Here is a 26,539-nt window from a genome sequence, read left to right on the forward strand (position 1 = left end):
TCCACACTGCTTTCTATAATGGTTGCACCAATTTGCAGTCCTACCAGCAAGGTAAGAGTGTACCTCCTCCCGCCAACATCCTTTTCAACATTTATTATTGACTGTATTCTTAATGATTGCCATTCTAACTGGAGATGAAATCTTAGAGCAGTTTTGATTTGCATTTCTCTAATTGCTGGAGATGTTGAACATTTTTCATATATTTGTTGATCAATTGTCTATATAAGCTATTTTAAAAGAGGCTTTAGAGCTGGGCATGGTGGTGTATGCCCGTCTTCCCAGTAGCTTGCGAGACTGAGACAGGAGAATTGTGAGTTCAAAGCCAGCTTCAGAAATTTAGCAAGGCTCTAAGCAACTGAGTGAGACCCTATCTCTTTTTTTTTCTCAGAAAATTCATTTATTAAAATAATAATTATTATACCAGGGATTGAACACAGAGACACTTAACCACTGAGCCACATCTCCAGATGCCCCACCTTTTTTAAATTTTTTGAGACAGGGTCTTTTTTTTTAATTCATATTTATTGTAAACAAATGGGATACATCTTATTTCTCTATGAGGTAGAGGCATACCGTTTTTGTAATCATACATTTACCTAGGGTAATAGTTTTTGATTCATTCTGTTATTTTTTTCTTCCCCCCACCCCTCCCACCACTCTTATCCCTCTATACAGTCCCTTCTTCCTCCATTCTTGCCCCCCTCCCACTCCCCATTATGTGTCATCATCCGCTTATCAGTGAGATCATTCGTCCTTTAGTCTTTTGAGATTGGCTTACCTCACTTAGCATGATATTCTCCAGTTTCATCCATTTTCCTGCAAATGCCATAATTTTATTATTTTTTATGGCTAAGTAATATTTCTTTATCCATTCATCCACTGAAGGGCATCTAAGTTGGTTCCATGATCTGGCTATGGTGAATTGAGCAGCGATGAACCTTGTTGTGGCTGTATCTCTGCAGTATGCTGATTTTAAGTCCTTGGGTATAGGCCAAGGAGTGGGATAGCTGGGTCAAATGGTGGTTCCATTCCAAGTTTTCTAAGGAATCTCCACACTGCTTTCCAGAGCAGCTGCACTACTTTGCAGCCCCACCAGCAATGTGTGAGTGTACCTTTTTCCCCACCAACACCTATTGTTGCTAGTATTCTTGATAATTGCCATTCTAATTGGGGTGAGATGGAATCTTAGGGTGGTTTTGATTTGCATTTCTCTTATTACTAAAGATGTTGAACATTTTTTCATATATCTGTTGATTTCTTGTACATCTTCTTCTGTGAAGTGTCTGTTCATTTCCTTAGCCCATTTGTTGATTGGGTTATTTGTATTCTTGGTGTAGAGTTTTTTGAGTTCTTTATATATTCTGGAAATTAGCGCTCTATCTGAAGACCCTATCTCTTAAAAAAAAAAAAAAGGGTTAGGAGTGTGGCACAGTGTTTAAGCACCTCTGGTTCAATCCCCATTACCAAAAAAAAAAAGCTTTAGTATGTTCTTTTCACAACATACAACATGTATTACAAGTGTATGTTACACTTACATAAATAAAATTAAGTTTATAAGTTTGTGTTATTTCTAAATCATTCAAAAATTTTTGAATTTTTGCCAAACTTGGAGGTTATGTATCCTCCAAACTAGGTGATATCTCAGGAATATAGATAAGAACTGAGTTTTTTTCCCCTAGTCCTGAGGATCAAGCTCAGAGACTGGTACATGCTAGGCAAGTACACTACCACTGAGCTACATACACTCCAGGCTGAGCTGGAGGTTTAAAATTTACAATTAGTTAATAATTAACTGAAACAATGTTAGAGAGGCTGGAATCTACTGACATTTTTTAAATTATAAAGGTGGCACTATTTAGTTAAGATACAGTTAGGATTCATAATGACTATTAACACAAACAAAAAAGAAGCAGGTCATAAATGCTTATCCAGAAGAACAGAATATATGACTATATTACTATCTTGCCTCTTTTTTGAAAAGTCTCTTAAACTTATGGAAAAGACTAATGATAGAAAAAAGAACTACAAACCACAACTAAGGAGTAGAACAATATAAAAAGAGAAAAGATAAACTTGAAAAAGAACAGGACTTCTAAAAGAAGCTCAACTGGAACATCTACCAAAACATCACTAACGAAATAAATAAGGAAAGAGGAGACTTTTAATTCAAAAAGCATTTCTGTACTGGAAGTTGTGAGGAAATCAGACAATATGCAGCAAAGAGATAGAGAAATGAAAACTATGAAAAAATAGTCGAGAAACCCCAGAATAAGGATCAACATACATGTTTTGAAAGAAGAAAAAAAAAAAAAAGAGAGAGAGAAATGTGAGACAGACAATAATTTAAAAGACAATGGCTAAGAATTTTCCAGAACTGCAAAAAAAAATGAAGTAAGCCAAGTCCTGAGCAAGAAAAACAGATGTATAGACATATTAACTCATAAAACTGTAGAAAAAAATCAAGGATGAAGAAATACATTAAAATAAACCAGGGAACAAAAGATTAAATGGATATTTTTAAAAGCTATGATTAGACTGTCAGTAGTTTTCTTATCACCAATAAGGGCTAGGAGATAATATAATATCTTCAGAATGGGAAGGGAAAGGAACTTTCAACCTAGAATTCTATAATCAAATAGACTATATTCAAGACTGAGGGCAAAAATGTCATATAATTTTGCAACCTACAAATCTCCCTGAAAGAAACAGTACCAGAATGTATTTCAGGAGAAAGTAAAAGAAATACGGGAAAAAAAAGTAACATGAAAAATGTCAATGAGCTCACACAAACACACATACACATGTAAATTTGCAAACACTTTGGTAAATCTAAATCTAAATGAGGATTGATCATGCTGGTATTATTACTTCCAATGGCCAATGTGAATAGGGATTAAAAACAAAGAGGAATTAAAATTATAGACAACATTAATGTGGAAGGTAGGTGAGAAGAAATTGTAGTTAAAGAGTTCTTAGTTTCTTGAAGGAAGTAAATAGAGGATATTTTTGACTTGACAGTATTTTTGCAATAGCTTTATTGAAGTATAATTAACAATAAACAGTACATATTTAAACTGTCAAATTTGATAGGTTTGGCATACGTGAAATCAGTACCATAATCAAATTAATGATCATATCCAGTTCCCCCCAAAGTGTCCTGAGAACCTTTGGAAAGCTGCCTACCAATTTTCTTCCCTTCCACAATCACTGGTTGCTTTCTGTCTCTATAGATTAGTTTGTATTCTCTCTCAAATTTTACCTAGATCTATATAGTACATACACTTTTTAAATCTGTCTTTTCTCATTCCATATAACTATTTTAAGATTCAACTTCATGTATCAGTGGGTCACAAAACTTTTTAATAATGAGTAATATTTCATTGTTTGAAATTGACACAATTTACTTATTCCTTTACTGATAAAGAGTTGATTTATTTTAGATCATTAAAAATAAAACCCCTATGAACAGCCAGTCTTTATATGCACCTATACTTTCATATTTCTTGGGTAAATATTTAGTGAAATAGCTGGATCATATGGTAGGGTGGCATCCTCCTTCTCCTCCTCCTTCTCCTTCTGATCAAACTCAGGGGCAGTCTACCACTGAGCTACATATACAGTCCTTTTTCTTGTTTATTTTGAAGCAGGTTCTGTTAAAGGGCTAGCCTTGAACTTGTGATCCTCCTGTATCACCCTCTAGAGTAGCTGGGATTACAGGTGTGTGCCACTGTGACAGACCTGTATGTTTACATATTTAAAGAACACCAAACTATTTTTCCAAAGTGGTTATATCATTTTACAATCCCACCAAAGGTGTATAAAAGTTCTAGTTAACCTTATCCTCTCCAATATTTGTTATGATTTTTAATTGTTAATGTTCTAATAGGTTTATAGTGGTATGTCATTGTGATTTTAATTTGCATTTCCCTAATGAGGAATGATGTTGAGTATTCTCTTATGTGTTTATTAACCATTAATATATTTCCTTGGATAAAGTGTCTGTTCTAATCTTTTGTCCATTTTAAGTTTTGAGAATTCTTTATGCAGTCTGGGCATAAGTCCTTTATTAAATATGTAATATGCAGTTATCTTCTCATGGTTTGCTTTTTTTTCATTTTGTTAATTGTGTCCTTAAGAGAATAGATGTTTTAAATTTGATGAAGTCCAACTTATTAATTTTTTTCTTTTTGGCATACCTAAGAAATCTTTTTCTAATCCAAGGTAACAGATTTTCTCTTATATTATCTTCTGAACTTTTATAGTTTTAGATTTTACACTTAGGCATATGATCTATTTTGAGTTGTTTTGCAATAGTATGAATAGTATGGGGTGTGTATTAAAGTTCAATTTTTGAATGTGGACATCCAATTGTTCCACAACAATTTGCTGAAAAGACTGTCTTTTTTCCATTGGATTGTCACTGCCCCTTTATTTAAAACCCATTGTCCATACACCTATGAGCATATTTCTGTGTTCTTCATTTTATTTTGTTGATCTACCTGCCTATCTTGATGCCAATATCATACTCTCTTGATTATTGTAGCTGTGTAATGTCTTGGATTCAGTAGCATTAGTCCTCCCCTTTGTTCTTTTTCAAGTTGTTTTGTGTGTTATGGGTCCTTCTATTTCCACCTAAATTTTAGAATTGGCTTGTCAATTTCTATTAAAAAAATCTTACAGGATTTAGTTTTAGAATACATGAAATATGTAGTTCAATTTGGGGGAAGTTGTCATCTTAAAAATAATCAATCTCCCAACTATGAATACAACACATTATAGTTTTCAGGGTGGGTCTTGTACATCTTTTGTCATATTTATTCCTAAGTATTTCGTATTTTTGATCTTATTATAAATACTATGTCTATTTTAAAATTTTGAAGATTTATTTCTGCTATGTAGTAATACATTTGAATTTTGTGTATCTCATATATAGAAACCTTGTTAAACTAACATATTAGTTTTAGCTGCTATTTTAAAAATTCCATACAATTTCCTACATGGGAAATCATGTCATCTGTATATAAAGACCATTTGCTATTTCCATTTGAAATTGGATACCTTTAATTTTGTTTTCTTATCTTATTATAGAGGCTAGAATTTCCAGGACAACATTTAATAAATATTGAATAAAAATTACAATAGTAGATATTCTTTCTTCATTCCCGATTTTTGTGAGAAATCATTTAGTCTTTGTACTGATTAATACAGGATTCTCCAGAGAAATCGAAACATTAATGTGCATGTGTGAATATATTTTACACATATTTCCTTTCTCTCTCTACACACACACACACACACACACACACACACACACACAGAGACATCCCATGTATCTACCATGCAAGAAAGAATTATATCTTTGTATCTATTTTGAGAGATGCTGAGATTTATTTTAAAAAATTGGCTTGCATGATTATGGAGACTGGCAAATTCAAAATCTGCAAGTGAGTCAGCAGACTGGAGACCAGGAATGATCCCATGTTGCAGTTCAAGTCAGAAAGCTGTCTGCTGGCAGAATTCCTTCTTGCATGGGGAGTTCAGACTTACCTGATATTGTCTCTTTATCTTACATCCCACCCTGAGCATAGACTTGGATCATAGCACTCTGGCAGCTATTTTGTAAGTACCCAGGAAAGACCAGGATATCAACAGATACTAGTCAGAGTTTTATTGAATTGCTGAACAAATATTAGCAGCTATCTTTCTTCAGATTCTTAATATATGAGAAAAATATCAAGAAGCTATTTAAGCCATTATTAATTGGGTGGCAAAAGCATTCTAATTGATTCAAGAGGAGAGGGGTAACTGGAGAGTTGAGGTATATCTTTGTCAGTTCACTGAAAAAGACTGTATGAAGCAATAATTGAAGAAATAGTGTTTAAACATTGTTTAAAATTGAGAGTGTTATCTCCTGATTAGTGAGTACTCAATAACTATTTTTCAAATGAAAGTAAATGAATGTGTGAGTCTTGTGGAAATTTGGAAGATATAAATTGATCAATAGCAATCCTGCTACAATTTCAGACACTATTTCAGAATTTTGATCTACGACTATCAACGGTTATGTTTATCACATCATTTACCTCATTTCTACATAATTACACAAACCAGGAGAATTTTAGGGTTATATTACTCCCTTTTTAGGATAATAAATAAACTTAGCTACAAAGCAGTTCCTTACATTAAAACTTGAGGAAATACCAATAAAACAGTTTCAATCCCTCTAAAAGCTAATCCTATAGGAGCATTTGTTACAAATGATGAAAGAGTGTCTTTGAAAGCAATCACAATCATTTTGGGGGAATCCCTGACCAAGCCATCCCTAGTGTAGTTTCCAATTCTTGATGGTTGGCAAGTTCTAACATTTCAGTTGAGTGAATTTTTGTTTTATCTTGGTAATGCTGGGAATTGAACCTCGGGCCTTATCCCCTCCAGGCAAGAAGTCTATGACTATCACATCTCCAAATCCAAGTAGACACTTTTAAAAGACAATTTCTTAGGGCTGGGGAGATAGCTCAGTTGGTAGAGTGCTTGCCTTGCAAACACAAAGCCCAGCACCACAAAAAAAAAAAAAAAAAAAAAAAAGACAAATTCTTTTTGCCAATATTTTATAACATCAGCCATAACAAATCATATACATTAGTGATCAGAAAACGGAATATGTATTTTAAAATGATTGTCTGGCTTTAGTTTTGTGGGGAGGTTAAGAGTTACAGTCCAAGTAATACAAATGTCTCCTCCTTTCTGTCATGCTCACCCCAAAACAAAAATTTCCCTGATATATTGATTAATTCCCTCAAAATTGCACAATCCTATGGAATGCTTATTTCTACTCTTAATAATAGTTATAAATAATAACTAAATATGAGAGAAGGCAAAACTTGAAATGACCAAAATGTACTTTTGGTTCATGTGTTCGCACACTTTGTCCTTGGCTTCTCTCAAAGTGTGAGATTGTGAGAGAAACTAGATGTGATAAGACTGAAGGGGAGAAAAAGGTCTTGGTTACTGGCAGATATATGACCAGAGGGAGCCATAAATGTAATAAAAAGGTTTTCTTGACTACAGAAAAGAATTCCAGACTTTATGTCCAGACGGGCAGTTCTTTGGGTGGGCTGATTTTCTGAGTCATTCAGAACCAGAGCTTACAAATAAAATAAATACATTTGTGGGTTAAAAATGTCTCACCTGATCTAGCTAGCAGCTTTCTTTCTCACTCATTTTCATTAGTTTGTATGTGTATCTGTATCTATTTACTCTTAGATCAGTAGCAGCTGTCATTCACTTTGACACCGTATCACTTTAGAAATACAGATTGCATTTATTCAGAATTTTAGGTTGAATGTATGGTCTCTCTCTTCTTTAAACAGTCTAGAAGTGGTTTATTTATTAGATACACATACAATGTATTTGTGGGTATCTGCTCCCTACATTTTTGGTGAAAGTCTCCTGTTACTTCAACAGGTCATTGAGCATCTACTATGCTCCAGCTATCTTGAAGTTTATAAAGCCAAATGAAATGTGGTTTTGGATGACTGAATTGTGGTGGTTACCTCATCCAGATGCATTTCCTCTTTATCATGAGAATAACAACACTAATCTGCACATCTGAATTACTTGGGTGGGCTTGCTAAAAATATACTGCTGTTTTAGTCAGTTATTTTGCTGATGTGACTAAAAGTTCTGACCAGAAAACAATTGTAGAGGAGAAAAAGTTTATTTGAGGGTTCACGGTTTCAGAGATCTTAGTTCATACAGGGCTGGCTCCATTCCTTGGGGTTTGAAGTGAGGTTGAACATCACAGTGGAAGAGTATGGCACAGGGAAACAGCTCACATTACAATCACCAGAGTCTCACCAGAGTCTCTGGGGGTCAGATAAAAATATATATGCAAAGCCACGCCCAATTCCCACCTCCTTCCCTACCACTTTAGTTACCACTCAGTTAATTCCTACCAGAGGATTGAATCACAGATTGGTTTAAGACTTTTACAACCCAATTATTTCTTCTCTGAACTTCCTTGCATTGTCTCACACGTGAGCTTTTTGGTGGGACACCTCATATCTAAACCATAACACCTGCCCAGGCTACTGATTAGGGAGATTCTGGTAAATATGCATGGGCTAAAGTGTGTGCAGTTTTAACAAAAAGCTCCCCGAGTAAGTCTAATAAACAAGGGTTAAGACACGTCATGTTACCCTATGAAATGACTAATTGCAGGAGTTCTGCCACAAGTAAACCAGGTAGATGCCTTTGAAATCTATAACATGGGCAACTGGTGAGGTTGTCTCTATTTCCAAGGGTTCAGAATGGGTAGTTATGGTTTGAAACACATTCCAGAGGACTGGTTTGGGCCTAGACTTTTCTGTAAAATACCTGGCATAAGCCTGCTCTGGAGGACTAAAAGTTGCCTCCCAAGACACTGTCATTCTATTCATCTAATAGAAAATATGGTTATTTGTGTACATTTTCCTTTTTACAAATTGGGAGGCATTCCAGACTAGGGGTGACCCTCTTTTTTTTTTTTCTCTCACGATGGAAGAGTAACTCGTACATAATAGCATAATAGGCGTTTGACAGGTGGGCTTTTTTTTTTTTTTCTCTCGGTGCTGGGGATCTAACTCAGGGCCTTGTGCTTGCAAGGCAAGCATTCTACCAACTGAGCTATCTCCCCAGCCCAATAGGTGGGCTTTTAATTATTGTTTTTTTAGGTACTGGGGCTACTCTACTCCTGAGCTACATCCACAGCTACTTTTATATATTTATTTTATTTTGAGACAGGGTATATTTAAGTTGCCGAGACTGGCGATTTTTCTGCGTCAGTTATGGAGTCGCTGGGACTACAGGTGTCTATGGGTGTTTGTTTTTTAATAGAATTGAATCCTTCTTACTCAACTCCTAGGATCTAACTACATACATCATAAATTATATATTTGTGTATAAAACATTTCAATTACATTAAATAACATAATAGCATATATGAGGAAGAGAGAACCCAAAGACACCCGTGGTCCTACCGCCAGTTTATAAAATAACGTTGGTAATACTTTAGAAGTCCCTTCTTCAACTAGATCCTTTCAAACAGTAAAGATCTTCTGAATTTAAATCAGAGAGCTTGTATTCACCCATTGATTCAATTCATTCATCCACTTGTCAAACGTGCGTAAGTCAGATACGATGTACAGGAGGTATTTATTTCTACTATTGGGGTGTGGGAGGTCTAGAGTGACACAGATCATCTCCAGATGCACCCAGCTTGCTTTTGCTGAGAACAGTCCCAACCCAGAGCGTCCCTCCAGAGCGGGCGTGGTTTCTGCGTCCGGATACTTTGGGTAGAAACTACGCTTCCCGGCAGACCGCGGGGCCGGTGGGCGGAGCTGGACCGGGGGCGGGGGCCGGTGAGAGGGGGCATTGTGTCCGCGAGCGCGGAGCTGCGTTTGTCTGCTTGAGGTGCTTGCTGAACGTGCGTTGGGGTGGCCGGCTGGGGTCTGGAAGTGTCAGCTGCGGCCGCGGCCCCGGCGGGAGCCCAAGTAGGAGGGAGTACGCGCCTGCTGACCGTGATCGCTGGCAGGGGGCGGTGTGCTAGCGGAGCAACATGCACATAGGCTCCCGGCGTCCTGACGACCCCTCCTGTGGAAAAGAGGCCGGGGCCGTGCTGGGGCGGCGGAGAGCATGAGGGAGGCCGGGGGGCGGCTGGGCTCGGAGCGCTGCTAGGGAGAGGCGTGCGCTGCACTCTCGCCGGGGCGCGGCGGAGGGCGGGGAGCCGGGCAGGTCCGCCAGCGGGCGGGAGCCGACCGCCAGGAGCTGTTGTGATTTCCGACACGAGAGCGAGGGGCCCGGAGCAACCCCTGACTCCAGCGCGCAGCCGACATGGGCAACGCAGGGAGCATGGATTCGCAGCAGACCGATTTCAGAGCGCACAACGTGCCTTTGAAGCTGCCGATGCCGGAGCCAGGTGAACTGGAGGAGCGATTTGCCATCGTGCTGGTGAGTGCGCGTCGGCTGCCGTGCTCTGGGACCCGGGGCCCGGACCAGGCGGCGCAGCTGACCTCCGCCCCCTCCCCTTCGCTCCGCGCGGGGAGCAAGCCTTCTGTCCCAAGGGGGAGGCTCCCACCTTCCCCATTGTGGTTTTCCCCGCCTGGTCCCCGCCGCACTCCCCCTCGAGTACCTCACGTTCAGATCTCTTGTGTTGCCGGGATGGGGATAGGGGCTCGGAGCGGACTGTCGGGCCAGCCCCGAACCCATTGTCTGGCGGGAGAGGCACCTCGCAACGCGTGTGCCCGGGAGGTGCGGCGTGTGTGGGGACTGAAGGGAAGGTGGCGCGGGCCTGGGAGGAGGGGTCGATGAGCCGCTAAGGCTTTTTGTTTTAAAACAAAACCCCCTTAAACCTTGAGCCCCATGCGGACTATTCTTCGGGCGTCCAACCCTGGGCCTGCGGGGTCCCTGGCAGATGGGCGCAGGTGGCTGGCCGCCGCGCGGAGCCGGGCGGTAAGCGAAGGCGAACTTGGAGGGCGGACGTTGTGGTTTGGCAGAGCTGGAGCTCCCCCGAAAGGGAAAGAGGAGGAGACCCGCAACAGTGGGATCCCCGGTCCCTAAACGAGGAGGCGGCATCTGAAACCCAGGCGGTGGAGAACCTCAGTGTGTTCTCTTTAGTCTTAAATCACAAAAATGTGCAATTTTGTAGGGGCATGTTGAGAGCTGTTCTGACTACGCGAGCGGCTCTTCCAGCTTCTCATATCCAAGACTCTGAAGACTCCCTTTTTTCTCCCTTTCCTACTGCGACTAAGTTTCTGGGCCCTTCCCAGTCAGAGCCTGTCGTGCTGTGAGCTCAAGCGGGAGTTGTGACTTTTCCCTTGCATCAACCAGGGTCTGGGATGCATTTGGTCCCCAGACCAACAGTTTTTGTGTCTCAACCTTATTTTAAGGGGCTTTGGAGGGAAACGAGGAAGACTGGACGCATTCCTGTTCCTCACACATTTCCCTTTTCCTAACCGGTTACCCCTAAACCCGACAAGATTAGGCAGCGAGAGGAACTTGTGATCCGGGAAGTCAACGTCTTATGCCTACCTGCTGGTTTTGAGGCATGTAGTAACCCAACAATTTTGGGGAGAGACTTGAGTCCTAGATCAAAAACTGGTTTCCTAATGGTCTGAACGATCACTGGGACATTTAAATTGTGTTTCTTCCGGACTTGAAAAGAGGCTTGTTTGGCACGGGCAATAATGTTTTGGATGGCAGGTTAGCTTTGTGCTCGCTGGGATAGCAGAGGCTATGAGCTTTTTAGGCCACCTGGAAACTGGTGTTTCAGTGGAGGAGATAGATGAGGTTGCCTGTCTTACTTTGCATCCCCTGTGATCTCCCACAGCTGCTTCCACGTTGTGCAAGATGGGACACTCTGAAACGAAACAGCCTAAGCTTAATTACTTTTCAAGGCAGCCCGGGTACATACTTGATCCTTCTTTTCAGAGACAAACGTTTTTCTTCAAACTGTTCCTATAATACATGGTTCTTACCTCTTGGCGCTGGATTTTCAGATATTCCCCCCATGCTGTGTTGCTGCGTGAGTATTTGGAGCAGAGGAGCCAGTGACACAGGGAAGCCAGTGCAGCAGCCATAATAATAACAATAATGCAATTAAGTTCTCCTCAACTGGGATAGCATTTTTTTGCATGAGTTTTCAGTTACCCTGTTGATTAATAACACATGGTATGAATTAATCTTTAGAAAAATAGTATCCTTTCATTAACATGGTGGATTTGTGTTCCTGTTAAGTCTAGCAGTCACAAAGTTAATGTGTAGACTTTTATGATTGTACTTCACAAGCTCCATGGGGCCATCGTTTTTTATTGTGGCTGCTTTTACTCTACTGTGTCTCTCACACAGTTACTGGATGCAACTCTTTTTAAAGTTGTTTACAGTAGTTTGAGCCTCTCAAACAAAAAAAACCCAAAAGTCAAAAATACCAGGCTGAACTTTTCTGAATGCAGACAGAACTTTCTCAGCTTGGGGACCCTATTAGGGACACATTTTTACTCTCCCAACTGAGTTCCACTTGCTCTTGGGAAATCTATGAGCAGAGAGTCAAAGGAAACCCTCCCAGATTATCTAGTACTATGTGTAAGTGATATTTCTTGTAGTCATTTTTTCTTTCTTTCTGAGATTGTATGTGCCGTACTTTCAACTTTGCTTTTCTTTGCTCTTTTTAGTTGCTTGAAAAATCGGTTGAAAGCATTTGAGTCTGGAGATCAAGCTTAAAGGACAAGTTTTAGATGGCAGATTGTAAAGTGTATAATATGTGGGGGAATTGTCTACCCTTAGTAGACAACAGGAGTTATGTTGCCATTATTGACATCAGTTTTATTTCTTTTACAGATCATATATGCATTGTGGGAGGAAAACTAGTAGTAATACTGTATAGCAAAGTGTACAAGCACCTCTTTGTTAGTATGACTTACATAATATTAACAAGCCCTTTTAGGATAGGGAAATAGTTCCTCCCAACCTCTAGCTCTAGAGTATTTAAACCCTTGGGGAAAAGTGAATAAAAATTTAAATGTCAGTGGTTCATCTTATTTCTTATTAGGAACTCTTTAAGAGCACAAACCTACTCAATGACTGTAACCCCTCCCATCATCAGTTTGCTTGGGTTGAATTATATACATTCAAAAAATTAGTGCATACAAATGGAAAGAAGAGATAACAAAGTAAAAGACTGAATTAAGATCATTGGAGGGGTAAACTTTTAAAACTTCTTGTGAATAATTACTAGTGAAAAGTGGATGCACATCTTAAGAGTTTAATCCTCCTAATGAGAATCTCCCCCTCTAAGTTTATAATCAGCATTATTATAATAACAGCTAAAAAATATTTATGTGAAAATATTACCCAGTGTATGTATTTAACCATTTGCATCTTTGTACCTACTTTTCAGGTACACCTATAAGGTGATATACCTTTGTGTGCATATATACACATGATTCCATACAGGTTCAGTGTTTGTTACACTTTTCGGTGGAAGTGTTTCAAATTATGAGTTTATCTACTTTAATCTTTATTCTTTTAGGGGATATATATTTGTAGATAACTTAGGCCTGTAATTTTTTTTTTTTTGTATCACGCACTTATGATTAAATATTCATGTGGCTCTCCATTATATTTCTATAACACTAATTGTTGGGCTTTCACAATATACAAATCCTTCTCAGTTTTGAGAGTTGATGTTATAAAGGTGATTCGTAGTGCATGTCATGAACAACTGATCATCTTTGCCCAGGAATACCTCTTTTTACATGAGACACTCAATGATACCATTCACATTTTGGGCTTGTTTCTTTGAACTTCAGAGAAAAGAATCATTTTAAGTCTTATGTCTTAGTTGCTGTCTGTGTAATATCAGATATAAAAAGATTAGAAAGTAATGGTTTAGGGCAATGTTATGTTTGATATTGAGAACTGCTTTGGTATCTGATTAATTTGATTCAATTTCCTTTTTAGTCTGTCTTGAGATTGAATGCTGTCACTTTGCATTAGGAAGGAATGGGAATACTTTCTGAATGCCTATGATATGCCCTGTGCTTAACTGTTCTTATTTAATCCTCACAGTAACTCCAACCATCAGCAATATCATAGATGCCTAAAAACAATTGCCTAAATTGCCCAAAGCCATATAGTTATTAAATAACCAATCTAGAATTTTAATCCAGATTTGGATCTCTGTTCTTTTTTTTTTTTTTTTTTTTTACGGTGCTGGGGATTGAACCCAGGGCAAGGCAAGCACTCTACCAACTGAGCTATATCCCAAGCCCTCTGTTTTTCTTTCTCCTGTCCTTCCCATTATATTATGTTTCTTAAACCTACATCTGCAAAGACAAAATAAATAAAAAGGACCTGGGACTAGCAGTAAAAAGTTTCAAAATCTGGTAAATGCAAGTTGCAGAAATTGCATTTTCTGGCTGAAATTTCTCAGAAGTGACCAAAGTAAGGTGCATTGATATTTCTCTTTAGATGTTGGCCCTTTTGGCCATTTGTGCTATACTCTTCTATTTTCAGGCATGGAATTAAGAATTGATGTGTTTCTAAGTTTTTCTTGTTGGGCAGATTTAAAACACCTTGGCTAGAAAGTTTAAGTTTTGCAAACCAGAGGGAAGAGACAACCCGCCATTGGAATGTGTACATTTCAAATGTAATTACCTGTGAAAGGGACAGGGAAGGTCAAGTTGTAACATCCAAGTTTGTTTCCCATTGCAAGGTGCCCTTTTCTTTCCACCATTTCCAAGGAGAGCACTTACCCTGACGTCTGTTAAGCAGATGGATCTATGTGAGTATAGTGAGGCCATCACATGCTGCTGATTTGTTTTCTCACATCCTTTCCCCTGTTGTGAGGGAAAGAGAGTGTGGAAGGGGGCAGAGTGTTGTCACTTTGAACTATTACAACTTCACCGTGGGCAGTTAACTCCCTGAGCTGGGAATAGATGCTCACAGTTATTATATATATCATCATTATCAGCATGCATTTTTCCTTCAAGTAAATCAGTAAAAACTGAAAAATATATTTGGGTATCTAAGATAGAAGTTGATCAAAGGCTGTTCTCTGATGCAAATATATGGCTCCAGTGAAAGATGGCAGCAAGGTAAACTGATGAAATTTGGGGAGAAAAGGTGTGTATGCTCTTCAATTCTCACAGGATAAGAATTACTTTTACCTGTGAGTTCTCATTTAGCATTGGTCTGGGAAGCAGGAGATCCAGTTTCTAGAATCATCTGCACCAGTTTCAGCAAGTTGAATTCTTTTCCTGGTCCTTGGTTTTCCTCACTTGTGAATAGGAATTAAATTTAGCACAACTGTTAGGATGGTTGTGAGATGACAGAAATCATAGCACTTGGAAGTGTAGAATTTATAGAACATAATAACACTTGTGATCCTTTAGCTGACTTGGTGTTCTGTTGCCCCTTTGTGTGCAAGTGTGCAGCCATGTTCTGTGTGGCTTAGAGGGTAGAATCCCCAGAATCGGTGACTGAAAACCACAGATTGGCATAAGGAGACATATTTACCATTTAGAGTTGTGAAAAAATGGATAGTGAGTCTTCCATTTGAGTTGTTTCAAGCTGTGTCAAAATGCTGGTGACAGGAAGGCCCTTCCTACCCCAAGATACAGTAAGTGCATTATCAGCTTGAAAGCTGTCCCCCCAGTGGTTAAGTCAGCAGCCGCAGGTATAGACACAGAATTGTAGCACCTGAGAGTGGGGAAGATTTTCTTGCTGGTGCTCTTGGGATCAAAGAAAAAAATAAGTATAGTCTCTTTTTGTTCTACAGATTTATTGATTTTTATAAGAACTGTTGCCCGAAGGACTTGGTCTTAAGGAACTGTGCTCTTGTGTTCATAGTCAGTACTTGGTGGATAAGGACAAGGTGAGGTGGCTCCCTGTCTCTCATATTTAAGATGTCATAAATGTCAAAAAAAAGTTGTGAATACAAGAAGCTCTGATTACAGATGACTGCCTCTCCTTTGTGAGAGGGCACTGGGACTTGGAATTCTTTTAGGAACAAGAGCTTAGAGGGAAGGTGAATGATAAGGTATTCAACTGCTTGACAGAGGCCCTCTTGTACAGTGGCTTTTTATGGAAACCCTCCCTATTGACAGGAGGTATGTTCCTAGACTTTGGAGTCATGATGCCTTCAGAGGGAATTTATGCACCATCTTAACTTTTACCTACTTGAATACCAGGGGCAGAGATAGCTCATCCCTGGTCTTCCCTTTGAAATTCTGTTCATACTGTGGGGAGATATTTTCCCTCCCCAGTCACCTGGTCCTCTTCTCCAGAACCCTGTCTTTCAAGATAAAGCCAAGGACTATGTAGTTTCCAACGGATATGATTTGGAAGCAATGTCCATGGAAGAACTGGTAGCTGGAGAACTGCCTCATGGGTGGTGAATCACCTGAGGCCCACAGATGTGGAGCAGAACAGCTGGGAATTCCTAAATTTGGAAATATCAAGTCCCTACTTGGTGGTTTAATGGTATTTGATGCAGATGAATACATTCTTTTCATACCCTTAAAAAGATAATCAACAACATGGCCATTAATGCTTCCAGGTTGGCACTTTATTAGTTGTGTAGTTTCTAGGACCAGCTTTCTTTAGTTTCTGTGATCCTCCAATAACATCTTTAGTGTTCTTTTGTAGCCTATAACTGCCTCAGTGACTCTTACTTCACCTGTAGAAATGGTTTACTCTTTGCCCACTTTTTTCTTTTCTGAAGAAGTCTGTTGCATTCTTGAGCCCCTGTTATCCATTGCCACAGAAGCTGAAAACCTTAAGGAACTTAGACCCTAGATCTCCGAGATCATCTTGACTGACTTCTCTATGATAGATGGAACCTATGACCTAGTTTATCCTAACCCTGTTGGCTTTGGGAAAGATATTACATTATTCACATATTTGCTCATGTGCCTGGTTCTGGGACACTAAGATGTGACTGATAGTGCCTGGTCTCAAGTCTTGCTTCAGGAACCTGATTTCCTTCCTTGTTCTTTTTTTCATGGAAGTTTGATAGATCACCTTATCTAAGGTAGGATAAAGAAGAAATTGGTAAGTTAAAGCAGTGTTTCTTAACTTGGCTCTATGCATGGATATTACCAGGGGAGCCTCTTAAACTAGTGATGCCTGGATCCTACTTGCAGAAATTCTGATGAATTTGGGATATGACCTGGGCATTGGGGTTTTAAAAAGCTCTCTGAGATTTGAATGTACAGTGTAAGTTGCTAGAGGAGTGTTTTCCCTAAGTATACAAATTAAAACAATGAAAAAGATGAGTTCAATAGAAAAGGTAGTGAAGAAACGGGAAATTTGCCGGACATGGTGGTGCACACCTGTAATCCCAAGTGGCTCAGGAGGTTAAGAGATGAGGATTGCAGGGTCAAAGCCAGACTTAGCAATTTAGTGGGACCTAAGCAACTTAGCAGTACCCTGTCTCAAAATAAAAATAGGATGGGGATGTGGCTCAGTGGTTAAGCGCCCCTGGGTTCAATCCCTGGTACAAAAAAAAGGAGAAAAAAAGAATTTGCCAGGCATTCTCGTGCTTATCTCTGTAATCCCAGCTACTTAGGAGGTTGAGGCAGGAAGATCACAAGTTGGAAGCCAACCAACTTCTTATAGAGACCCTGTCTCAAAATAAAGAAAACAAAAACAAAAACAAAAAAAAAGCTGCGGAATATAGCTTAGTGGTAAAGAGCCCCTGGGTTCAACCTTCAATACTGAAAAGAAAAAAAAAAAATTTTTTTTTAGATACAGTTAAGAGTAGAAGAGTTTAAAAAAAAAATCTAAAGCTACTTGATTCGACCAAAAGGAGCAAGATGAGAAAGAAAATAAAAGCCTGTTGAATAGTAGACAGATTGAACTATTTAAGAAATGACCATCAAATTACTGAAAAGAGAAATTTCAGTGAAAGTTCTGTATATTATGGTTTAAGATTGAGCAGTTAACCTGAGGTATACTTTTGGAGTAGAACTAGCAAAAAATGGATTGTATTTTTTGCTTAGACCTCTATTCTCAAGCTTAATTGTTTGTTGGTTCAATGCAGGCCTTTTGCTTTGATCTCTGGTTTTACCACTTACAAAGACTTGATGAGCTTGGCTTCCTGGAGTGAAATTCAAATACACTTGTGAAATGTAAACAACATTCATTTATTAAGAATCCTATAATCAAGGCAAATTGGCATGCTTATATAAGCAATTAGCTTTGAGAATAGAAAGATAAATAGGATGCTAGGTCAAGAATGAGCTGATTGTTCTCAGTGCAAGACTCTAGTTATTCCTTTATTAGTTATAACCTAAGCAAATAGACATTCCTTTTATTCATAATCTTCAGCATTTGTGATTTTAGGTTTGAAGGCAGCACGTGGTTTTCTGGAACTGAGAAAAGGATAGAAGCAATTATTGTCTCATTTTCATCTAAAAACAAATATCTTCAACAAAATGTATATAAGGTGGTTTATAACCAGATAAAATTTCTAGTAATAGGGAAGAGGGCATATGGATTTGGATGGGAATACTAAAGGATCGTAATGGGGGTTTGTTTTGGTGGTGAAGGTAAAGAAGATGACTGTTTTACATTGACAGAAAGATTGGAAAGAACCTCATCTACCTTCATTGAAACTCCTTTTTTGGTATAAAAGGAAGCATTATCGTAACCAATAGCTGAAGAAATTGGAGGATACAGCATGATCAGACTTGACAGCGCTCATGATCATCATGTCATGATCTTCATGACAATGCTGTTTGCCCAGTGTATTCCAAACAGCCAAATGTCCTCATGAGATCTGGGGGGACCAAAATGCAAAGGCAGTAAATTGGTGAATAGATTATAGTTTCAGTTCTGGTTCTTGCATTCCCCCATATGGTCAGCTTTGTGGTACTTCTGAGAAAGCTTTCTCTTTTTGGTCACAGTGAGGTTTCTTGATTAATTGAGGTTTATTATTCCCAGGGACTGTCTGCCTGGTGAACCTGGGAAGCCAGTTTGGTCCTAAGGTCTTGGGACTGGGATGCCATAAACTTGGAATTGGTGATTCCTTGGCCTTACCACAGAACCATTCCATTGCCATCTGATCAGGGCATCCAGATGTGTACTTGGAACTCTTTAGAACTTGTGGCCTCCTGGGTTTGTGGAACCTTTCAGTATACAGTGTTCGGCCTCTCTTAATGTCCTGTGTTGCATACTAGATACATTTTGAGTCTCAGGGTAGGCATTTTGCAAAGCATTTGGCTCAGAAATCTTCAGATCACCTGTGAATTTACAAGGTCCCACTCCTCATTTAATAAAGTAATTCTTTAACATTAGATACCCGGCTATTTTAAAATCTCATCAGTGATTACCAGAAGTGACAAGGTTGGCTCCCTCTGATTTTTCAATTGATAATGGAGAAATATAAAAATTCTTTTTATTTCTTTAGAATGATGTTGCCTAATCCTCTGCTTTAAGAAAATCATCTTTCAGACTGAGCACATTGTTAATACGCAGCCTTCAGACCAGGAATCAGAACCTCATCCTCCCAGCCAGTTCCTCAGACTTAGATTGGTCTCTTTGTTTCCCCAGCCACAGTTGCTTACCTGAGCTCCCTTTCCTAGTGGTAGCACTTAGGTGGAGGAGAGTAGGCCACAGGATTGTGCCTTGTGGTCTGACTCTAAATGCCTCTAACCATGAGGTTTCTACCACTTCCTTTGAGTGATTTCCTCAGTCCAAGTGGGCCTAATGGTTTAGGAAATATTGTTGCTTTTAGTTATATCACCATCGATATCCTTAATGTTTTTATGTGTGTGAATAGCATTTCTGTTTTTCAAAATACTTTAAAGAGGACGTTTTGGTTTGCTAGAATAAAGCATGAATTGAAGCTGGGTGCAGTTGTGCCCGCCTGTAATCCCAGCGGCCTAGGAGGCTGAGATAGGAGGATCACCAGTTCAAAGCCAACCTCAGTTAGGTGCTAAGCAACTCAGTGAGACCCTGTCTCTAAATAATATACAAAGTAGGACTGGGGATGTGGCTCAGTGATCGAGTGCCTCTGAGTTCAATCCCTGGTACCCACCCCGTCCCCCCAAATAAAGTATGAATGGAGAGAGAGTTTCACAGTGGAAATGAGCCTTTGCAGTTTTGGTCATTCATCCTTGGAAATTATACTCACAGATACAAATTTTGTGTTCTCCCTTTCAAGCCAACGTTCTGTCCCTTTGCTTTTATTGTCTTTCTGGATGACTCTTGAAATATTAAAAGGTATATGATTGTGAATTTCATCTTGTGCGGTTTTCTCATCAGAGCCATCAGATCTAACTTGAGGGCGCTTGAATCATGTTTGTTCTTCATGGTTTTCCTTCCTTATACTCCTCTGTAACTTCTGTGTCCCTCCCATCCGTCCCATCGAAGTGACCACAGTTAGGCCATCTGTTCTCTGTTTCTTCATAGGACCCTGACTTGGATATTCCTTTGTCCCTGTCCCCAGGACAGGCCTGCATGTTCCTTTCTTTATGTCTTTTCTCACAGTGATTTTCCTGCTGGTTTCTCTGCTTACTGAAACTATATCCAGCTTTAAAGTTTCTTATGAAATACCACCTTTTCCAAGTGTTCTTACAGGTTCACATCAGCTGGAGGAAGCTGGGAAAACCAACTTACTTGCCTTACTTTGATCTCTTTATTGTATGGATTAGCTCTCTTACTCACAAGGTAGTTGATTAAATATCACCCATGTGAAGTGGGACTGTAAAATAAGAAGATGCTTTTATGTGTAGCTTTGTAGTTGTTCGTCACGTTCTCAGCCATCTTTTACATCTTTGTTTTATCTGCCATTTCACATTGTGGGCTCTTGGCAGCCAAGGGTCCTGTCTTCTAGGCCCTGGCAGCTGCTTCTTCAGTACTGTTCTTGACCAAGGGAAGGTATCAGCAGGTAATTACTGTTAATTAGAGAACACTGCCCACTGAAAGAGGCCTGGGAATTTGAGGAGCTGCTTGAAAACCTATTTAACTGACCACACTGGGCTGACTATTAATTGTGCATAACTTGCCTTTGTGCTGAAATGACACTTTTGTCACAGATTCTTACTTATCTTGGTATTCCCTGTATCACTTGATGGTAGTTGGTGCCCAAGGATACTAAATGTTCAGAGGTAAAAAATTGACATCATGCTCCACTTGACTCCTTATGGAAGACTTTTGACTTAGGAGAAGATGAGGGCAATTGAAATGGCAAAAAAAAGTCAGTAGTTTGCTGGGCATCGTGGCACACACTTGTAATCCCAGTGACTTGAGAGGCTGAGGTGGAGGATCACAAGTTCAAGACCAGCTTCAGCAACTTTGTGAAGGCCTAAACAACTTAGTGAGACCCTGTCTCAAAACAAAAACAAAAACATGGCTGGGGATGTAACTCAGTAGTTAACACCCCAGAACCAAAGACGGAAGGAAGGGAGGGAGGTAGGGAACCAGTGGTTTGTCATTGTTGTTAAGTCAGGTAAGTTTGTTATGATGTCCTGTCATTAAGCGAGCAGATAACACAGTAGTAGCAAGGGCTTTCTTAAAGCAACATGTCTGTCATGATGTTTTCCTTTTTTTAGTTGGAGTAAAACAAGTTTGAGCAGAATTCCTTATTTTGGCATTTTAGTGTTTTGCTGTTTGCAAAGTGCTTTCAAATCATCATTTGTAAGTCTAAATTTCTTTAAGAAAGGAGTCATACAGGGCATGAGACTTTGTGGCTTGAAGTCACATAAGAAAGTAGTGAAGTTTTTGATCTAGTTTTAGGACTTTGTTCTAAAACTCAAGGGAGCATTCCGTAAAAGAAGGTGATGCATAGGAGCTTCCTCATGCAGGTGGATGCTTCATAAGCACTCCTGGCAGCCTTTCAAGGAAGGTAGTATCTTCCTTTCACTAATGAGACAGTGGGGCTCTAAGTGATGAAGTGGCCACTACCAAACAATGGAGTCAGCATTTAAACCCAACCTTGCCGATTTCTCTTGCTGAGAGAAACTACTTTCTGTTGCACTGCACTGTATATGTTTTCTGAGTTAGCTGTGAGATGTCACTGAATGTATGCTTGTTCATTCTTTGTGGATTAGAGCATACAATAGCTACTTTGTCTATATCATATAGAGTGCAGCTTGTATCATATGCTGCAAAAATCTGACTTTAATCTCAAGGGTCTGAGAATGTAGCTGGGAAATCCAATAACAAAACCCCCAGAGATCTTTATAATCAATATAGTTGTAGATATGCAAAGCTCTAAAGGTTCAGCAGGAAAGTGCCAGTCTACTTTGAGTGTTCAAAACAGGTTTTTATGGAATAGGAAGTAGGGATTAGGCTTCTGAGAGTCCAACTCAGTCCCAGCCACTGCTGGGCTGTACTTATTCTTCTACTATGTGTGGATTTGCTTATTTGCTACTGCTCAAGAAAGGGTGATACTTTAATCAGGACAAAGGTATTTAATGAGCACTTCCTACGGGCCAGGCAGATTTGTAGGCACTAGTTAGATGTAGTTCTGAACCATGGCAAATGCAAGGTCTGCTTTCGATTAATTTACAGCTTAACCAGAGGGGCCAGTGGGGAAAGACAGATGTGAAAGGGGTGCAAAGATGCACAAAGGGACTGTTGAGATACTGAAAAGTGCTAGGAGGACAATAAAGTAGAAGAATGTGAGGTGTTGTTATCTCCAGTAAGACAGGAGGGATGAGAAGGTGGCATGCGTGGAGAGCAGGTCAGATCCTCCAGGCTGCAGGAGGCAAGGTTTAATGTTTCTCTCCCTGTTGGCTCGGAAAGGGCTTCCATGAACCCTGGAGCAAATAAAGGGAACAAATGGCACGTGGATGATGTAGCCCATTTGGCTTCAGACCTCACAGGCCTTTGGGGAAGCCTGAAAGTAGAGGCCAGGGTTCTGTTCCTTCGCCCTGACAGAGACATTTCTTGTAAGTGGCTTTGTGAAGTCACAGTTCTGCCTCTTGTTAAATTCACATGATTTTAAAACAGATGATCATTTCAGGTGTGCCATTGTTCTAGATCCATGGGACATCCGTCTTGGCATTGGGGAGTTAACTGATGATTGTGAGTGGTGCCCTATATGAAGGCCAGTGTTGAGACTGACCCATTTTGTCTGCTTGAAGCCGTACGTGAACCTGGGACAAGCAAAGTAGAAATAAATTACTTTATTGCTGTGACTTGCTGCTCATTTGTGGTTCAGATTCTTTTCATCTTTCTTTTAAAAAGATTAAGAGGGTTTGATTCTAAAATTAAAAACAAGTTATATATAGTTAAAAATTACCCCTAAAATCATTTTAGTTGCCCTTAAAAGTATAGAATGTGTATTCTATATTGAAACAAACTCTTACACATGGTAAAGTTTGAGAACGTTTGAGCTTGACTGAAAGAAACCATAAAAGAAAAATTCCAACCATTCTGTACACAGAGCTCTTAAATCTCCAGCAGTGACTGGAGAGTGATGGATGGAAAATGCTGATATATTCTCACTTGCCTATGGATTTGTACTGTTCAGTATCATAGTAAATCTTTACATATGTATTAGTGGGTTTGTGAGGATTTAAGGCAGCCTTCAAGTGGATTTAAATGTGGATTTGATACATGCACACATACAGTAATATAATATAGGTTGCTTACTGTGTGCTTCTTTGTGTGTGTGTGTTCTGGGGTTCTGGAACCCAGGATTTGGCACTTGCTAACCAGGCACTTGACTACTGAGCTACATCCCCAGCCTGTGCATTTCTTTCATCATTTTAGTAAATATGAAAGGTAGCTCAGGAACTTGAAAGGTAGGTATCATCCCCATTTCATATATGAGATGCTCAGGATTAGAGAAGGAACTTGCCTGAAGGGACACATTTCTAGGATATCAGAGCTGAAAATCTGAGCTTTGTGCACTTGAAAATCATGTTTTAACACACTGCTTTGACTTGCAATTAAAAAAATACAAGATTAACATATTATAAACTGTAAGTATAGTATGAATACGATAAATATAAAACGTTTCAAAATAAATTGAAATCCCTGTGGTGGTAAATTCAACATCTCTTCAGCCCGTGTTCATGTTGTTGTTATAAATCCAGAACAAATAGTAATTATATAGTCTTTAAAAAAATAAAGATAACATAAGAACTGAATGAATGGGTCACTGTCCACTGTTGAAATAGTAAAGACCAAATAAACTTGTGATCAAGTTGGCGTTTTTCTTTTTTTCTGATAACAGTTTTTTTCTGAAAGTGTTCTCAAGGCTCCCTTTCAGACAACTGTCTCTGAACTTTTGTTTTTGTAAATGTCCCTAGTAAAATGGCTGTGTTGTTACAGTTTAAAGACAGTGTGGTAAGCCTTTTGCTCAACCCCCACAGATAACCCATAGATGTGGACTTCCTGGTGAGAACAACTGCTTTACCTTGTATCAGTAGGCCTCATGTTGGAGATTTCTTATTTTTGTTTGCTTTTTTTTTTTTTTTTTTTTTTTTTTTTTTTGGGCGGTACTGGGGATCAAACTCAGGGCCTTGTGCTTGCAAGGCAAGCACTCTACCGACTGAGCTATCTCCCCAGCCCGATTTCTTATTTTTGAAAAACAATCCCATGTTATCTCATTCATTCATTCCTCTCACCAAAGATCTATTTGGGTGTTTGTACTAAGCAAGGCACTATTAAGATGCTGGGGTATATATACACAGTGGAATATTATTCAGCCATAAAGAATAATATTATGGCATTTGCAGATAAATGGATGGAATTGGAGAATATCATGCTAAGTGAAATAAGCGAATCCCCCAAAACCAAAGGCAGGTGACTAAAACATTCTCTCTACCTTCAAGGTATTAACTGCCTAGTAGAAGACAGGCCTGTGAGTGGAGATGGTAGAATTTTAAGAGCTATTTTCACATGGGTATGTGCTGTTCATGTAATGTGCTATCAAAGGATATTAAGGTTGAAGTTCTATAACATTTTAGGTTAAGCTCAAAAATCTAGACAGTTAATTTGGCTGAAAATTGTAGTACATAATACATAGATAAAATGAGTTTTGCTTGGTGTCTGAATATTTAAAGCTTTGGATATATGTTTGTGCAAACAACTTTGAAGAATGTGGTAAAAAAATACTGATATCAGTTTTTCAGGTGCTAAGAGGATTCTACCCCAAATTGCAGTAGACCATGAGCCTTATTCTTGTGGTGTACAAGTGTCAGAAACTGAGCAAATGTCCACCAAACTCACTTTACTAGAAAGCTTGCAGTCTTTTCTGCAAAATTTATTTTTAAGTATAGGTATTGCACTTCATATAAGAGCATTTATCTGAACTATTCAAAAAGGAAAGAATAAGCTTATTGATGAATATAGACTTTGGCTTTAGACCTGAGTTTGAATGAGAATTTTTGCTTCTTATAGTTGATTGATCTTTCAGGTCTAGGGAGCCACATTGGTCATGTGAGTTCAGGAGCTACCTCTTTGGGTTGCTGTGAATATTAGTTGATGTTGCATATAACACAGTTGAATTGTGACTCAGATAAGCACTTGACAAAAGTGGTAGTTCTGATTACTTGGTACCCTTTTTTTTTGGTTGGACTTGATAAAGCACTGGCTTTAGGCTCTAGGCTCTGGATTCTATTGGAGCACTAGTATAATATATAACTAACTTTAGTTAAATCTTCATCAGCCTCAGATATGAAAACTGATGAGCGAAGCTGGGCCCTAGAGTGCCAGAGCTGAACTGATAGCGACTGATGCTTGCTACTCTTGCCTGGAGTTTGCACTTACTGTTTGGGATGTGAATATTTTCAAAGGTCTGGTCCTTGTAGGTAGCCTCTGCTAAAATATTTTATATTGACCCCTCTATATTTTATGCTATCTAGAAAAATAGTCCCTGATATTTCATTCACTATTCCATTTCAGGGTGTAATGGAAGTGTCATTGTTTTCAAAATTAGAGCAGACACCCTCCATGCTGTGTACAGTGCTGTGACCACTAAGCAGCTAGTTCACATGAGAAAACACATTTAAGGTCGTGACCATCTGAGGCTTGAAGAAACTGCTGTTGAAGTTTTGCTTGGCTCTAGCTCCATTCCAAGATGGATGGGGTCATTTGTATTTTATTTTGAATTCCAGTAGTGACTGGTAGGTGGGGGGAGAATTTGTATAACTTGTGCATGGATGGGTTTCTGTTTGATTGATTAAGAGCATTGTTCGGTAGGAACTGCTTTGTTTCAAATCAAGAACACAGTGCCATCTAACTTGTTCTAGAAAGCAAAGAAAGAGGATCTTAGAGGTTGCATGCCCTTCCTGTATTTTTTTTCCTCTAGAAGGTTCTGTATTAATGTGTTTGAATTTTGTCCTACTCAGTCTTGCTGAATCAGACAGAGCTAAGCTTCTGAAACAAAGGGCAGTCCCGAAGCAAAACACTACCACCATCCACGATGAAAGCCTAGAATTTTCTGAAGATGCATGCTTCTTTCTTACTTAGCAGTGAGGAAAATTGTTTATTTTTTCTCATCTGATCGATGTCACTTTTGCCCTATATTTTATGGTGGCAATCTAGTTTTTTAAGTTAGATAAAAGAATATCTGGTAGCACTGACAGAATACTGTGAGATAAAATTCTCTGTTCTCAGACCTTTGAGGGTTCTTAAAGTTGCGTGGGCTAAAGCTGTGTGCATTTGTGTGTGTGTGTGTGTGCGCGCGCCCTATTTCCATATCAAGTGGCCTTCATTTTTGGATTTTAGTAATGAAGGTATGAACCCATTCTGTCAAACTCCTTGTGCCTTTTATTGTAGCCCTTAGCTTAGAATTACATGAAAGGACATAATAAACCAACTCTAAGAAGGTCCAGATGAAAAGGATTATAATATGGTACAAAAATATTAGCATGCCTGGTCCAGCCGTGTGACTCATTCCTTTTGGAGCGTTCATTTTGACAGCTTTTTTGAATCACACATCAATCACATTGCTGGTGTTTTTGGCGGGGTGTTAGACTTTACCCTAATGCTCACAATGGTAACTGCCAAAAGTGAACAAAGAGGAGAATTATAAATGAAATGT

General features: G+C 39.2%; 1 protein-coding gene across 12 annotated transcripts in view; it reads left to right on the forward strand.

Moving 5' to 3' along the window:
- Positions 1 to 9,424: 9,424 nt before the first annotated feature.
- Positions 9,425 to 26,539, forward strand: part of Fmnl2 (formin like 2) — a 293,575-nt gene continuing 276,460 nt past the window's right edge. For all 12 annotated transcript variants that reach the window (XM_047547433.1, XM_047547432.1, XM_047547435.1 and 9 more), the window contains exon 1: positions 9,425 to 9,987. In XM_047547433.1, coding sequence (XP_047403389.1) covers positions 9,871 to 9,987 — 117 coding nt within the window. In that variant the 5' untranslated portion in view covers positions 9,425 to 9,870. The remainder of the gene's footprint in view (positions 9,988 to 26,539) is intronic.

This window comes from Sciurus carolinensis, chromosome 3 (genome assembly GCF_902686445.1).
Source record: "Sciurus carolinensis chromosome 3, mSciCar1.2, whole genome shotgun sequence".
Classification (NCBI taxonomy): Eukaryota; Metazoa; Chordata; class Mammalia; order Rodentia; family Sciuridae; genus Sciurus; species Sciurus carolinensis.